Raw genomic sequence first — 14406 nt, forward strand, 5'->3', positions numbered from 1 at the left:
GTAAAGTCAAAAACTCTGGTTCTCTGAAGTTATCCTTACATAAACTGCTCATTTAAAGAGCCTAGGAATGTATCAGGATAGGGAAGCAGCCTTGTGACAGCTACTTCTGGAGGTATGGTGCCCTAGGGAGAGGGGTGTTTGCAGCAACCTGTGGTCTGGATGGAAGAGCTGAGCCTTTCTCAGCACGAAGGTGAAAAAATAACTTGTTGGATTTGAGTAACAGGAATCTTGGATCGTTACAGTCAGTGCATGTAAATGTAGCGTTACAGCTGCTGAAGGGAGGACAGCAGCCAATGTCATTAACATGGGCAAACCCCCATGTGCATTATTGTCAGGTTAAACTTAACAGGGTGAGGGGAAAGTGAAGCCAGAGAGAAATGTTTTTTGTCCTTGCTTAAACCATGAGCAGGTAGCTGAGAAGGCTGTCCCTTTCCTGGGGGGAATTTCCTCCCACTGCAGGAAATCATCTTTTGGCACCAAGCCCTTGGGTCATACTGGTAAGGGAACGCCTCTAGTGACAAACTGCTTCTTGGCAAAGAGAAATACAAAGCAAAAACTCCCCTGTGATTTTCTAAGGCTGTGTTTCTCCAGCCCAGGTCTGTGTAAAACCCCCAACAGGAATAACACCACAGTTAAGACGCGTGGGAAAAAAAAAAACAAAGTACTTTTATTTGGACTTTAATCACTGTGGAACTTAAACACACGCTGGGGTTTGGCTGGTGCTCTAGGGAATCTTGGAACCTGTGTAATGAATAATGGAAACTAAAGTGGGGACTCAGGGAGATGGGGAAGCTTGTCCAGACCTGAATTTGCCTGGCTAATGAATGGGTTGAGAAGCAGATTCTCTGAGTTTAAGGCACAACTCTGGCATGTCTGCTGTGCTGCAGCTCCTGTTGGAATGAAAGTGCTTGAGATTGAGCACTGCAGACAAATTGCAACAAACCGGTTTTATTTTACCCGGAGCTCTTTTACTAAATCACCCGATATATGCAGACACTTCAGTTCTCATCAGTGCTCCTGCTACAAAACCAGCTCTGCTGTCAGAAATGACCTGAACAGAAAAAGTGTCAGCAATGTGGACTAAGATTTGTTAGAAATCTGTACAATGCTCCTCAATAACAGTAAGGCACGTACGTCTCTTTGCACAGGAGGCTCCCGTACACCAGTGTGTAGCTTCACCAGCCAACATCAGCTGGTTTGAGGTGGTGCTGCCTTACAAATGGCAACTGTCTCGAGGTCTGGGCTCCTGCTCCAGTGTTCCCATGCCGCAGGCACGGCTGTGCCCAGTGCTGGCTTGGCAGCAGCTCCTGGGTTTTTAGCACATCTCACATTACAGCAAATGCATATGAGAGATGCTTTAGCTTATGCATCCAGTTCAAGTCTGATTAAAAGCCAGCTTTTCACACTGGGTGGATCTCAATTGATCCTTACTGTTCAGTATTAAAAAGGGAGAGGGTTCAGTAGAAATATGGATTTGAGTGTTGCTGTACCGCAGAGATTTTGGAAATAGTCCCCTTCAGCTTGCATGGCCCCCTTTGCAATTTATCCTTGGCCCAACAACAAGGAAGGGGAATGATTTGTTGCCCAGTGTTGCTCTCTTGCAGGTTTTTAAGGAGCTAATCTTCTTGTTCATCCTCTGCTAAGTGCTGGCTGTGCATTTTCAGGTTCCACTGCAAATGGTTTTGCTGGAACAGAGTGTACACACACAGCAGAAATCCCTCAATCTCGGTTTGATGCTGAACGGCACCACAGTGGGGGAACACAGAGGTTCTGTGTGTCATCCTAACAGTCAGTCCTCCTCCTTGTTGTGTAGTGGAATGACAAATACAGAGATGTCATCATAGGATGCCTCATGGCTGTCATCCAGCATCCACTGGTGGCCTCTCTTCATTCCCCTTGCTCTGCACACCAAACATTTGGCCAGTTCTGAAAATCTGAGGGTGGAAAAATGCAGGGTTTGGGTTAACATGGCGCTATTCTCCTTAAGAACAACGTTGAGATGTGGCTTTATGTTGTCAAAATAGCAGGGTTTTTTAAGACACCACCTTTATCATTGTTTCTTTGGGATGGGGAAAGATTAGGAGGCAGTTTTCAGTGTCACAGAAAAGAGTGCTTGGTCGTGCCAGAGCTGACTGGGAAGCAGAGTGACCTCAGCCTGCTTTAGGTCTGACCAAGCTCTTTGGAAGGGAAAACAATGACAAAGCTGGTGTTACCTTTGAGGATCTGTCCTGTTTTCTGCAAGGAAGCTCCTGACCATTTGGGCCACCTCGCTGTTGCACAGAACATCCCAAAGGCCATCAGTTGCCATGATGAGGACATCATCTTCCTTAATGTCATGCAGAGCAAAGTCAAACACATTTACCTGGAAAACACAGGATTGAATCTGTGTCAGGGAGATGAGACTTCCCCTGAGAGATGACACAGTGGGACCAGGGTGCTTTGAATCTTTTATGTCCCCTTGCTGCTATGCTTCTAGATTCCTCTGTCTTGGGGATTCTCTGGGCAGCATGGCCAGAGAGAAGCGGAATGGAGAAAGGACAGAGCTAAGACCTGCCAAGTCTGTAAAAGGTGCTACAGAGGAGGAGCACCATTTTTAATTCCATCCTACGATTCCCATGTGCTGCAACTGACCTTGGGAATGCAGGAGAGGAAAGGTTTGACTTCAATGTTGGTGTCGATGACTTTGAGCTGATGATCCCCCAGGCCTCGAGAGACAGCCAGAGTCCCCAGCAGGCGAGCCTGGCCCCAAACAAAGCAAAACAGGGTTGAATCATAAGGATGTGACACCTTTAAAGGCTGATGTGTGGTTTGTCCTGATTGATCTATGTGCTGCCTTTAAGACCTTTCTCCAAGCATCACCCAGAACAGCCTCTGGAGACTTTGGAGATGGAGGAGTGACCAGAAGCAATGGCATGATGTGAGTGTGGAGACAGCCTGCATATGTGGATGGCTCCTGCTGGCCCATGGTGCTCTGGAGTTAGTACATGTGCTCTGGGCAATGCTACAGACCTCACGAAGCCCATAGTGGCGTCTGCTCTTGATCTGAGGTGGCATGGAAGAAAACTGGGTTGGTTTGGAGCAGGGGAGGGGTGTCCCTTTCTCCTGGCAAAGGAGGTTCTGCACTGACTCTGCATAGGGGGTGTCATGTGGGTTGCATTGCTGGGGAGGTGGTGGGGCTTTCTGCTCGTCCCCAGCAGGCAGACACTGGGATGTGTGCAGTCATTGCTTCTCCTGCCTCCTCCTTCCCTCTCCAGGCTCCTTTTCCCAGCCTCTCCTCGAGGAAGACAGTTTGTGGGAAAGGCACTAGTTAGAGCTAGAGGAGACAATCAATCCCAAGTGGGAGCTGATCAAGTAAGTTCTCATCTGAAATATGTTCTTGTGTGCAAAGGAAGAAGAGGAAAGGGCAGGCTGGCTCAGGGCTGCTGTCTGCTCTGGTGTACTCTGGAGGAGGGTGCAGACTCTGTTCCAGAGGGCTCTGGTTTACACCAACCAGGCAGCAAAGGGAGCTGCTGTATCGGGGCTGTACCATGCTGGAGAGCCCCAGAGCACTGGGTGCTTTGCAGCCCATCTGCCATAGTGCCCTGGAGTGTGACCGTGAGTGACAGGGACACTGAGGGTCCCCAGCAGACTTGCCTCTGCCTTCCCAGTGTGTAAAGCATTAAGCTACCTGCTTCCCATGACCATGGACAAGAGGATACTTGAGGTCAGCTTTCTCCACCGTCTTGTATCCCCTGGAACAGAGAATTCACTGTTAATTTGTTTGACTTGATGGTACAACCCAGCCAGAGCATTTCAACTGTGATTCAACCCTTGTGGCGTCCCCATGCACAGGCAGCTCACTGAGGAAGGGGCAGTGTGACTTGCTGCAGCAGATGCAGTGAAGGTGACCTCTTGCTGAATGCCCAGGTGTTTTTCACTCTGCCCTATCTCCCCAACCTGCACCAGCCCCACCTCAGTGGATCCCAGAAGGACCATCTCAACTGTTTTCTCACCACCCTGCCAAGGCCCCGGTCCTTCAGTCGGAGGGAGCTGCTCACAGTGACCTTCACCACCATCAAGCCCAGCTCTCAGCAGGAGGAGATGCCACTTCTCCCTTCACCTTCCCACTCCTACGAGCAGGTAAAGGTGCCCTGAGGCACAGCCTTATCCTCGGGCAGAAAGGACTCACCAGCCCTCCATGAAGTAATCCCGGTACAGGACTTTCTGGCCCACGTCATCTCCCTTCAACCTCCGTGGAAACTCAAAACGTGTGAACTCTCCATCCAGGAGCTTTGGGAAAAGAAAAGCCTGGAGGAGGGAAAGAAGGTGTGAGGATGGACAGATTCTGCTTCAGCACAGTAGGGCACCAAAGCTGCTTCTGCCTCGGGGCTGGCACTCCCAGCAGCAGAATGGAGAACAGAACTGGGAAAGCACATTCCAATGAGGGCATAAGCATCTCCCATACTGAAGACTGTTGGCTGAATCTCACCCCCAGCCCTTAGGCTAGTGCTAGCTGACATTCTGGCCACACAGTGGCCTTCAAGGAAAGCTGGTGATCCTTTTGCCACAAACACCCCCTGTGACCCAGTGGTTTGCTTGCTGGATTGTCTGATGCATGGAAGGGGTCACTCACCAAGTGCTGGATTCGCTGCCTCTCTGTCTCAGGTGTGAACTCGCTGCTCATGGGCACAATGTTGTCTTTCAGGACAAGAATGGCCCTACGAGGGGAGAAAAGGCAAAGCTGAGCTGTGCCAGAGAATAGCTCTGCACCCAAAACTCATTTTAAAAATGCCACTATTTTAAATAACTCCATTGCAATTGCACTGTTGCAGCAGAGAACTGTGCTTGCCTGGTTTGACAGTGGTCGAGCTCACTGCTAGAGGAACAGGGGGCCAAGGCCAGGTGAGGAAGCTCTTGGGGATACCCTAAAATCACCTTACACTTTTAAACACCTAACAGACTGAGTGTACTGCTGCACCACCACCCCAGTGCTGCCCTGTGGCTGGGCAGACTCAGTCTCTTAAAATCCTGAAACCATTCCAGAAGGCATAAAATCTCTTTTCTTCCAACAGGTCCTGTGCCAGGCAGGAGGGAAATGGCTGGGCTGCCACATTTACTGTCTGCTGGATTAAATAAGTGTCATGGTTTAACCCAGCAGGCAGCTAAACACTACACAGCTGCTCGCTCACTCCCCCCACAGTGGGATAGGGGAGACAATTTGAGAGGAAAAAAAAAAAGTAAAATGTGTGGGTTAAGATAAAGGCAGTTTAATAGAACAGAAATGAAAGGGAAAGTAATAATAAAAGAATTAGAATATACAAAACAACTGATGCTCAGTGCAGTTGCTCACTACCCACTGACTGATGCCCAGCCAGTTCCCAAGCAGTGGCCCCATCCAGCTTTCCCACAGTTCATATACTGAGCATGGTGCCACATGGCCTGGAATATCCCTTGAGCCATTTGGGGTCAGCTGTCCTGGCTGTGACCCCTCCCAGCTTCTTGTGCCCCCAAACCTCCTCACTGCTGGGGTGAGGAGCTGAAAAGTCCCTGACTCTGTGCAGGGCCTGCTCAGCAACAACTAAAACATCAGTGGCTTATCAGCACTGTTCTCATCCTAAATCCAAAACACAGCACTGTGCCAGCCACTAGGAAGGAAATTAACTCTATCCCAGCTGAAACCAGGACAGTAAGATGCTGGAAACCTTGCTCATGTCCCAGGTCCCACGCTGCAGCAACTTCCCCCTTTTATTATGACTCACCTGCTGTCCCCAGCATTAGCCACATACAGCTTTCCTTGGAAATAAAGGGCAGCCAGAGCAGTGCAGCCTCCTGTCTGGTTCATAGCTTCCATCTCCTGGCCGATGACTTCATCCTGTTGGTTTAAAGTTTAAAGACTGACGTGATCTGAGCTGCTGCTTTCCACACTCTGCCTCGTGTCTCCCAGCAGAAATCCAGAACCAAAACTGCCTGTGGATAGGCCACAGGAAACCAGCAAGGTGACCGACAACGCTGCTTTGGTACAGCCAACACAGCTGTTGCCACTGGACTACAGAGTGCTTTAGGAGGGTGAGATCTAACTTGTACTCACTGTATGAGTGTCACAATAGCCCTAAAAATAGTAAAGAGATGCTGTAGCTTTCCTCTGGGTCAGCACTGCTGACGTGCAATAAATCTGAGGCAGGTGTTGGGGTCTGAACCAGCCTGATCTCAGCACCCTTACATGTTTGGATGAATATTCCTGCCTGCTCCATGAGCTGCAGAACTGCAGACCCTGCCCTTCAGGGTGGTGAGGGGGGACAGACTGACTGCCTGGGACAGCAGGACTGGTGCCCTGCACAGGGGGGTACTCACACATTCCTGGAAGGCATTCTCCAGCGCTCCCACCACCAGGTCTGCTGCATGGATGTGCTTCTCCTCCACGAACTGGGGGTCACTGTCACAAACGCAGCGCCCGCTGAGGTGCATGGGGGGCTGGGCCTCTGTGATGCCTCCCACCACCTCCTCCAGCTTCTGCTTGATGCAGTAGTGCAGGTAGTTGGAGGCAATGATGGCAGCGTCGGGGCCACCGTGGCCATCAAACAGCGCCCAGTAGTAACCAGTTAGAAACTGCCGTGAGGAAGAGGGAAAAGACAGCAAGGGAGGGAGAAGACAAGGGCTGAAGAGGTCGTACAGGTGGCAGGCTCACAGCCAGAACATCACAGAGTGTGTTTTGCCTGGCTTTTCCACCCCAACTACCCTTCCCTGCCACCAGTTAATCTCCTGTGCAGCTCAAACTCTGCTCTGGCAGACCCATCATCTTAGTGTCTGAATTTGCACCACTCGCCCTCACGTGCTGTTCCTCTGTGTTTTAGGGGAGATGGGGCCATTTCACAAGAGGTAGGGCAGGGTCTGCTCCTAGGTGAAGGCATCTTGGTGCCTGGTTCATGCTGCTGTCCCCAGGTGATGACCACACACACTGGCCCTTGGAAGCAGAGCGAGGACAGTAAAGGAAAGTTGATGGCACCAAGTAAAGGGTGACTTCAAATGCTGCAAGTCCCACGGAAGTAGAAATGGCATTTACAGGCAGAGCTGGATGTTTGCTGCCCATAAGGTACACAGGTCCCCCTAACAAGTCTAAGGAAGGGTTTCAGTGAGTGGGTATGTAGGACTGATGGAGTAATCGTATTTCCTGACCCTGGGCCCTTGAGTGGCAGCAAAAGGCTGGCAGCAGGGTGAGCACAGCCTGCCTGGGGCCATACCTGCATGGAGCACAGGATCAGCCATTCCTCATCCTCCTCCAGGCCTGGCTCTCTCCTCCGGACAGAGATCTGACAGCAGGCTGCCTGGTCCTCATTGAACTCCGACTTCTCGGCATTGATAACCCTGGGGGTGCAAACACTCCAGGTAAGGTGTGGTCATGCATTGCACCTCTCCTGCTCTCAGCGAGCTGTGCCACCACAGTGAAGAGCTGCACCTTGCCACTTCCTTCCAGCCCCATGCTCCCTGCTCCCTTTTCAAACTCGAGGATCTCTTTGCTGGTGACCGAAACAATAAGCCCTTTATGTACAGCAGGGAAAAGCCTGGCCAGGGACACAGGGACAAGTGAGTAGTTTTGGAGCACCCTGGCCTCAGTAAGCCCTTGCCAGCAGCCCACACTGTGCTATTTCCTTGTCAACACAGTGAATTGCAAAACCACCACCACTGCTTTTCCCTCCAGCCTTGCTAATGGTTTGTCCCTGGATGGGAGTTTGCTCTCCTTGCATTTCACACTGTGCCATCCCACAGCCACAGGGTCGTGAGGTGGTCTGGCCAGGATGTGGGGACAGCTCCTGGCTGGAGTTGTTCTGCCTGATCCATCCCCTCTGCCCTCTAAAAAACCAAAACAAGAGATTTCTAAAAATGTGATCTTCCCCTTCGTTTTACAAGACACTTAGTTAGGAGCAAGGGGACAGACACCCGGTGGTGCTCTCGGGGCTGCCCCGGCCACTTCTCACTGCACTGGTACCTGTCCTGCGGCTGGCAGGGGGTGGGCAGGGGTGTCCCCAGCAGGGATAGAGAGAGGTTGGGGGACACGCTGCCACGTCAAACCTCTTCTGGAGCAGGAAGCCGCTCCCTCCTCGCCCGCAAACGGGGTGGGAGGGCGAGCTCTGCCCGTGGGCGGGCGGCTCCGGGCAGCGGGGGGCTGCACCCGAGGGGCGCGACCACCCCCCGGCACCTCCCCAGGAGTGCCCTTCGCCCCCCAAGCACCCTCTACACCCCCAAGAGCTCCCAAACCTGCGCTATTCCCCCTCCCCAAACCCTCTCAGCAGCCCGGGACAGACCCCCTAACCCCGCCGCCCCGGGGCTCTCCCGCCGCACTCACTCGGCGTATCCCGCGCCCCAGGGCAGGGGCCGCTCGCTGCCGGCGCCCCGCACGGCCCGCCCGCCCCGCGGGCTCTCCTCGGGCCCGCCGGGCACGAACTTGGGCCGGCGGTAGCGGAGGGCGGGGGGCGGCGGCCCCGGCCCCGCTGCCGGGTCCGGGCCGGGGCGCTCCGCGGGGCCGCCCCGCCGCCAGCGCCGCAGCCACTCCGCCGACATGGCCGGGCAGCGGCGGCTCCTCCGGCGGCTCCTCCCGGGCCGGCCCCGGTCCCGCCCCGGGGCGGTGCGGAGCGGAGCGGCCCCGCGCTCCGGAACGGGCGGTGCTGCCTTGCCCAGCCGTTTCCTGCCCGGGACGCGGCGGAGCGGAGCCGAGCGGAGCGGAGCCGAGCGGAGCCGAGCGGAGCCATGACTCACCAGACCGGCATCCACGGTGAGCGGCGCCCGCCGAGCGCGGGTCCCCCCCCGGCCCTTCCCGCGGGACCCCCGCAGCCCCCGGACCCCCCCGGGCCGGGCTGCGCCCCCCGCGGGAGGCACCGCCGGGGCCGCGCCCCGCACATCCCCGGCCCCGCCGCGGGCGGGATGCGGGCGGTGTCGCGGCAGCGGGGGTGATGGGGGCGATAAGATGAAGCTTCCCGAAGGAGCCGGCAGGTTTCCTGCGAGTAGCGGGGGAGGGGGACACTGAGTCAGGCTCGGAGCGTTTGGGTGCCGGGAGGAGCTGCGGGAGGGGGGTCTGGCTCCGGGGTGCCGCGGGTGCGGGGCTCTCCCGCATCCTTTGTCTGGGCTGATGCTCAACAGCCGCTGTAACAAGCTCGGGCAGAAGTGTCACGCACATCTGCCTGGCCGCAGCCCCGGCCACCGCGCCCCTCCCGGCGCGGATGCTTGTCCCCGGCTGCCCCCAGCCCAGGGGAGGTGCGGAGAGCCCGAGTGTTTTCCTGCTCCCCCCCTTCTCCGCCCGCTCCCCCCAGGACTCAGCCAGCGCCCCGAGACGACGGCTTTTGCATTTCTGGGTGCGCTTGGTGCATGACTGACTGTGTGTCCTCACGGTATTTCCCTCCTGCCCCCCACCTCCCAGCTCAATTAGCAATATTAATCAGGAGTAGAGGTGCTGCATAATTTATGTAACCGAATCAATATGCGAGCAGGGATGTGAGAGCAGCCACCCCTGGAGCCCTGCTCCGCGTGGTCGGATGTGAATCCAGCCCCGAAGCATGTCCCGGGAGGAGAGCAGGGACATTGTCACAGCTCCCTTCCTCACGGCTAGCACCTGTGCACCAGGGTGTGAGTTCGTGCCTGCTCTTCCTTCGTGCCATGACCATCCTTGTTCCCTGAGCATGGCCAAGTGCATCCTTACCCTCCAGATGCTCCAGTGGGGGCTGTAGCTTAGAAGTGGCCAGCGATGGTGCTTGGATGTTTCCCCTGCTTTGCCCAGGAGAGCAGGTGGTTGACAGCGTTTGGGTTCAGATTTCTTTGTTTCTGGTTTAAACTTAGATCCTAAAGTTCAGGCTCTAATTAAATGATCCCTGTGTTGTAAAAATGTAATAATAATCAAAACAGGAAAAAGAAAAAATCGGCAGGATGGACCCCAGCGCCCACCTGAACTCTTGAGTGTGCCGGTCCCGCTCTGCAGAGCTCCCTGTGGGGTTTGGGCAGGCAGGGCCTCTTGTGCTGGGTGCCCCAAGAGGCTGCTGCCTGTTGCTCACCAGCTGTGCCCGGCCGCTCCTATGCCACCGGTGCCATCTTCCCTGGCTCCCTGTGGCTGCTGGGGAGAGAGATGTGCCAGGTTGGCTCCCTCTGAGAGCACTGACCTTCCCTGACCTTGGTTGCCCACCGCTTGGCAAACCCTCTTCGACCAGTGCCGGGAGTCACCCTGAGGCACCGCTGTCCGTAGGATGTGACGTGCCCTGTCAGCAGCGCTCTGGGGGAAAGGGGAAGGGACTCAGACTTCCCCTGAGGAGCTGCAGCAGTGCAGGGTGGGGATTGACCCGACTGCTCTGGCCCAGCAGCAGATCCTCGAGCTGGCAGTGGCATAAAAACCTTCCCATGGTTATGGAAAATAACTTGTGTTGGGTGGCCTTGCTGTCTCAGCATCTTGGGCATCTCTGGGTCCTCTCTCCATCCCCTCCTGCGTGGTCCCTCGTCCAGGAAGTTGCTGTTTCCTCTCTGAGTGCAATTCTGCCCCTCCAACACCTGCAGTGCTCAAATGGGGCACTCCAGGCTCTAAAGGAATCCCCCAAGGGGGATTTGGGGTCTTTCAGTCCTCCCCACCCCGGCACAGTGATCAAATTAATCCGTTTGCTCAGCAAGGAGCAGATTCCATATCGAATGAGGAACAGCAATCCCACTGCTGCTTTCATCCCCTCTGCTGAGGTGCTGAGGTCTGTTGTTTGCTGAGGAGGAGGGATTTTCTGCATCTTCCTGGTTCCTGGGGCCTTGTTATCTTTGTGTGCACCCATTGCTTTGTATTTTTTCATTGCCATTTCTTCCTTGTTTGCAGGAAGGCATCTGCTCCCAGGGGAATTACGATCAGATCCAGTGGCTGGCTTAGGGGAGGTTGTGACAAGCTGGTGAGGGATTTTGCTCCACACTGTGCTAGATCCGTGAGAGAGCAGGGTGATGTGGTCATAGGGAACCCCTGGAGCAGCCCCCTGCTACAAGGCTACCATGTCATCCCAGCTTTTGGGGAGAAGTAGGTGGTCCCCAGGGAGGGGAAGCAGTGGCAGTGAGAGCTGCAGGTTCAGGGTGTGTAATCAGGGCTGAGCCTTTCATACAGGGGCAAGAGGCTAATTATGATTTTTTTTTGTGGATCCCTGGCAGCTCCCTTGAAGGTGCCAGCAAGAAAACCAGGCTGCCATGGAGACTGCCAGGCTGGGGAGGCGGTTGGAAGCTATCAAGGGGTGCTGTGGGCTTTTTGGGGCTGGAAACCTACTTTTTAGCTGCAGCTGGGAGGATTCATTGAGTATTTTTGCAGTCCATGTTCTGCCCTCAGCAGCGTTAGATGGGGACAAGCATTCACTGCTTGAGTTTAAAACCTTAGGAAGGCGATGCTGAACCAGGGCTTTGATGCTGGTGGGAGGTCATCTGCTTTCAGTTGCTTCTGGGATCTCTTTCAAGACCTCTGGGTAGAGAGAAAAAGTCTCTTAGAGGGTATTTTTTTTTCATCTAGAAGGTAAAGAAATCAAATGCATGTTGTTTCTTCAACCCAAAAATAGACTTTGGTGGCTGCTCTTTCTGGGGGAGGTGGCAAGACCTGGGGATGGGGGAGGATTTTCACTCCCATCCACAGCTGAGCTGCCACTTTGCCCCAGGTCTGGATCTTGCATTGGGAAAACATCTGGTAGGAATGGAGAAGCATAAGGACACAGGCGGGAATACTGTCAGATGGGGAAAAAGGAGGGAAAAGGCGAGACACAGGAGCTGCTGGGTCTGCAAAGGTCTCCTTGGAAAACAGCTGGCTTCTTGGCTCTTCAGCAGGAGGAAAGAAGGACCTTTGCTCCCCATCCACCACATCCACAGCCCCTCTCTTCTTCCTGTCCTGGGAGGCAGCATTGGCTCCTGAGGCACCTGGACACCTGAATCCAGGGCAGCTTTGTGGCTGGAATGCTGGGATAACCCCCTAACCAGGGATATGTCACACCATGCCATCAGCAGAGGAGGAGAGGGGATGGCTGGTTCCTGGCCCCTGTTATCCATGGGGGACAGAGGGCACCAGACTGCTGCAAGGATGGTTTTGAGGAGCCAGTCTCTGCTTGTGAGCTCCTTTCTTGGGCCAACACCCAACTCAGAGGTTGATGCCCACTTTGGGGAATGGCCCATATCCAAGTGGATGGCACGGCAGGATGACCAGGAGGGCAAGTGTGGATGGAAGACCAGACAAACACCCTGAGATGTCAAACCCCTTAAATTTAAACACCTAAAATGGTGGGGGACAGGAAATCCTTCAGAAAGTGTACAGTGAGAGACTGTAAATGCAATGAGATCACTGCCAGGGTCTATCCCTGGCCCTCTGTTCCTCTCAGTACCCAAACCAGTGCTCCCACTGGTGGCTTTACTTGGGCAGAGAAAAGCAGCAGCAACCAGCTCCTTCTGCAGGCACCACTGCTTTGCTCTGGGATCCGACTGATGCTGCCTGCAGGGTGGGTGCTGCCCACCCTGGAGCAAGGGAAGGGCCAAATAACTCTGATCTGAGGTGGCAAAATGGAGACAGGACAGGTCATGGGCACCCATGTGGAAAATCGGGTGTTGAGAAGCAAATGGCTGGTGTTGGCTCAAAGTCTCTGGGCAGGATTTGCACTACAGACCAGGAGCCATCCGTGTGAAATCCTGCAGGAATACAGCCTAGCCCCACAGAAAATCGGGAGAAAAGCTCTGCTTGTCTCCTTCCTCTCTTGCCCTCTTTTTCCCTCCCTTCCTTCTTTCTATTTTTCTTCTGACATCTGTAGCTTTTTCCCCACAGAAAAGATTCCATGCAAGGACATATTTATTTTTTTCCACGGTGAGGAATAAAATCCTCTTAGCGCTTAAACTGGCCATGCGTGTCCGTCAGCAGCAAAGCTCCCTGCAAGCAAGCGGGTTGAGCAGGCTGTGCGATGGAGTTACACCAGGATAGGCTGAAAAGAAGGAATTTTAGCAGCAGCAGAAGCTGTTTTGTGCCTGTTGCAGTTGTGCCCTTTCCTGGACGCCCAGACAGGAGCTGGGCAGAGGCGGCTGGGCAGGGAAGGCGTGGGTAGTGCAGGTATAATGAATGTTTTATTCATCAGCATCTCGACTTCTGTCTGGCCAAGCCTCCCTGGAGCTTGGACAAGTTTTGCCCGGGTTTGCGGCTGGTTTTTTTGGCAGAGTTTCCCTGTTGCATCCCAGGCATGCTTGTGCCCTGGACAGTGAAAGGGAAGCAGCCACTTAGAGCGGCATCGTCTTGAAGATTATGTCCAGGGAATGAAAGATTGATGGCTGGGGGCTCGGGTTTCCCATCGGGGAGGACAAGGTGGCTCGATGTTATTGAGAGAGGCATCTGTTTCAGGGAGCATGTATTATTGATCTGGGAGCTGGGTGCTGGCACCGGGATGAGGGGGGATTGGGAAGGGTCAAATAAGCAAAAACCTGTTGCTGCCCAGACTAGCGAACAGGATGGAGGAGGGGGAGGCGCGGGGGAGGCGGCGTGGCTGTCGCCTCCATCCCCATCCCCGCGGTGCTTCCCTGGGGATTGCATGGGCGGCTCCGCTGGCACCCTGGCATCCCCAGGGACAGAGTGGCCGTTGCTGTGGCTACGGCTGTCATCACTGCCGGGTGCCTCTCTCCCCCTCCGGCCTCCTCACAGCCCGGCTCTGCTCAGATAAGCTAATTGAGGCTGTAAACATCGGAAAAAGGCTCCATTTGGGAACGGCGTTTGATGGGCTGGTACCTGCAAGCACCATCTTTCAGCAGTTTAGGCAAGCACGATGCCTCAAGCCCAGCGTTGAAATCTCCTGGGGACTGATCCAAAGGGGCACATCCCAGGGCAGGGCAGTGTCTGCTCTGGCTGCCAACAGCACGTCTGAGCAGTAGGTGCAAGGATCTGGCTGCCCTGCTGCTTCCCCAGCTCAGGGGTTCAGGCTTTGGGCTGTGCCTGCTCGGTGTTGCCAGAGGGAAGGCAACGCTGTGCCTTCCCACCACAAGCTCCAATTGTCCTCTGGCAGCTTGCCTGCAGGATCAGGGCCACCTGAAGGCCAGCACTGCCCAAACCATCACCTCCCTGCCACGCCGTGAGCTGCCCAGCCTGGGTGCTCTGGTGCTGAGGGCTCTGCTCAGCCCTCCATCCCAAATGGGTGGCAGATGTCACTGGGCAGGGAGGTTGTGTGGTGCAAGGAGACCTGGGACACGCTGTTAGCAGGCTGCTAAGTGCAGGTGGCTCATGAGTAGGGGACAACTCATCTGCAGCCTACGAACAAGTGGGAGAGGGAGGTGCTGCACGACTCAGTGGCTGGAGGAGATTTTGGGCTGGGTGGGTGGCTGAGGAGGCAGAGGTGCTTGTGCCCATCATGTCTGTCAGGAGGGTGGACAGCAGGGCTGCCTTGTAGAAAGGCCAGAAGGTTCCTCAGATGCCACCAAGCTCAC

The 14406-nt window shown here is 54.8% G+C and overlaps 2 protein-coding genes across 2 annotated transcripts in view; one reads left to right on the top strand and one right to left on the bottom strand.

Moving 5' to 3' along the window:
* PPM1M (protein phosphatase, Mg2+/Mn2+ dependent 1M) lies at positions 1-8653 on the bottom strand. Its single transcript, XM_051811454.1, has 10 exons — positions 8321-8653; positions 7218-7341; positions 6331-6585; positions 5739-5851; positions 4613-4697; positions 4169-4287; positions 3668-3731; positions 2632-2739; positions 2214-2362; positions 1-1934 (listed from the first exon to the last, which is right to left on the bottom strand). Exons 1-10 carry the CDS (start codon positions 8533-8535, stop codon positions 1790-1792), a joined length of 1377 nt encoding a protein of 458 aa, XP_051667414.1. The 5' UTR covers positions 8536-8653; the 3' UTR covers positions 1-1789.
* TWF2 (twinfilin actin binding protein 2) overlaps positions 8638-14406 on the top strand; it is a 24056-nt gene continuing 18287 nt past the window's right edge. Inside the window, exon 1 of the mRNA XM_051811479.1 lies at positions 8638-8746. Within this exon, the coding sequence (XP_051667439.1) occupies positions 8722-8746 (25 nt within the window). The 5' untranslated portion in view covers positions 8638-8721. The remainder of the gene's footprint in view (positions 8747-14406) is intronic.

Source organism: Manacus candei, unplaced genomic scaffold, assembly GCF_025592945.1.
Source record: "Manacus candei isolate 608988 ecotype Guabito, Panama unplaced genomic scaffold, ASM2559294v1 h1tg000082l, whole genome shotgun sequence".
Taxonomy (NCBI): Eukaryota; Metazoa; Chordata; class Aves; order Passeriformes; family Pipridae; genus Manacus; species Manacus candei.

What these genes read in the sequence shown, in the direction of transcription:
- PPM1M (XM_051811454.1), bottom strand. Translation starts at nt 8,535, where the DNA reads ATGTCGGCGGAGTGGCTGCGGCGCTGGCGGCGGGGCGGCCCCGCGGAG. An exon ending in GATTACTTCATGGAGGGCTG is followed by an intron (nt 3,732 to 4,168) that starts GTGAGTCCTTTC and finishes TCTCTGTTCCAG; the next exon opens with GGGATACAAGACGGTGGAGA. An exon ending in TCCTCTCCTGCATTCCCAAG is followed by an intron (nt 2,363 to 2,631) that starts GTCAGTTGCAGC and finishes TGTGTTTTCCAG; the next exon opens with GTAAATGTGTTTGACTTTGC.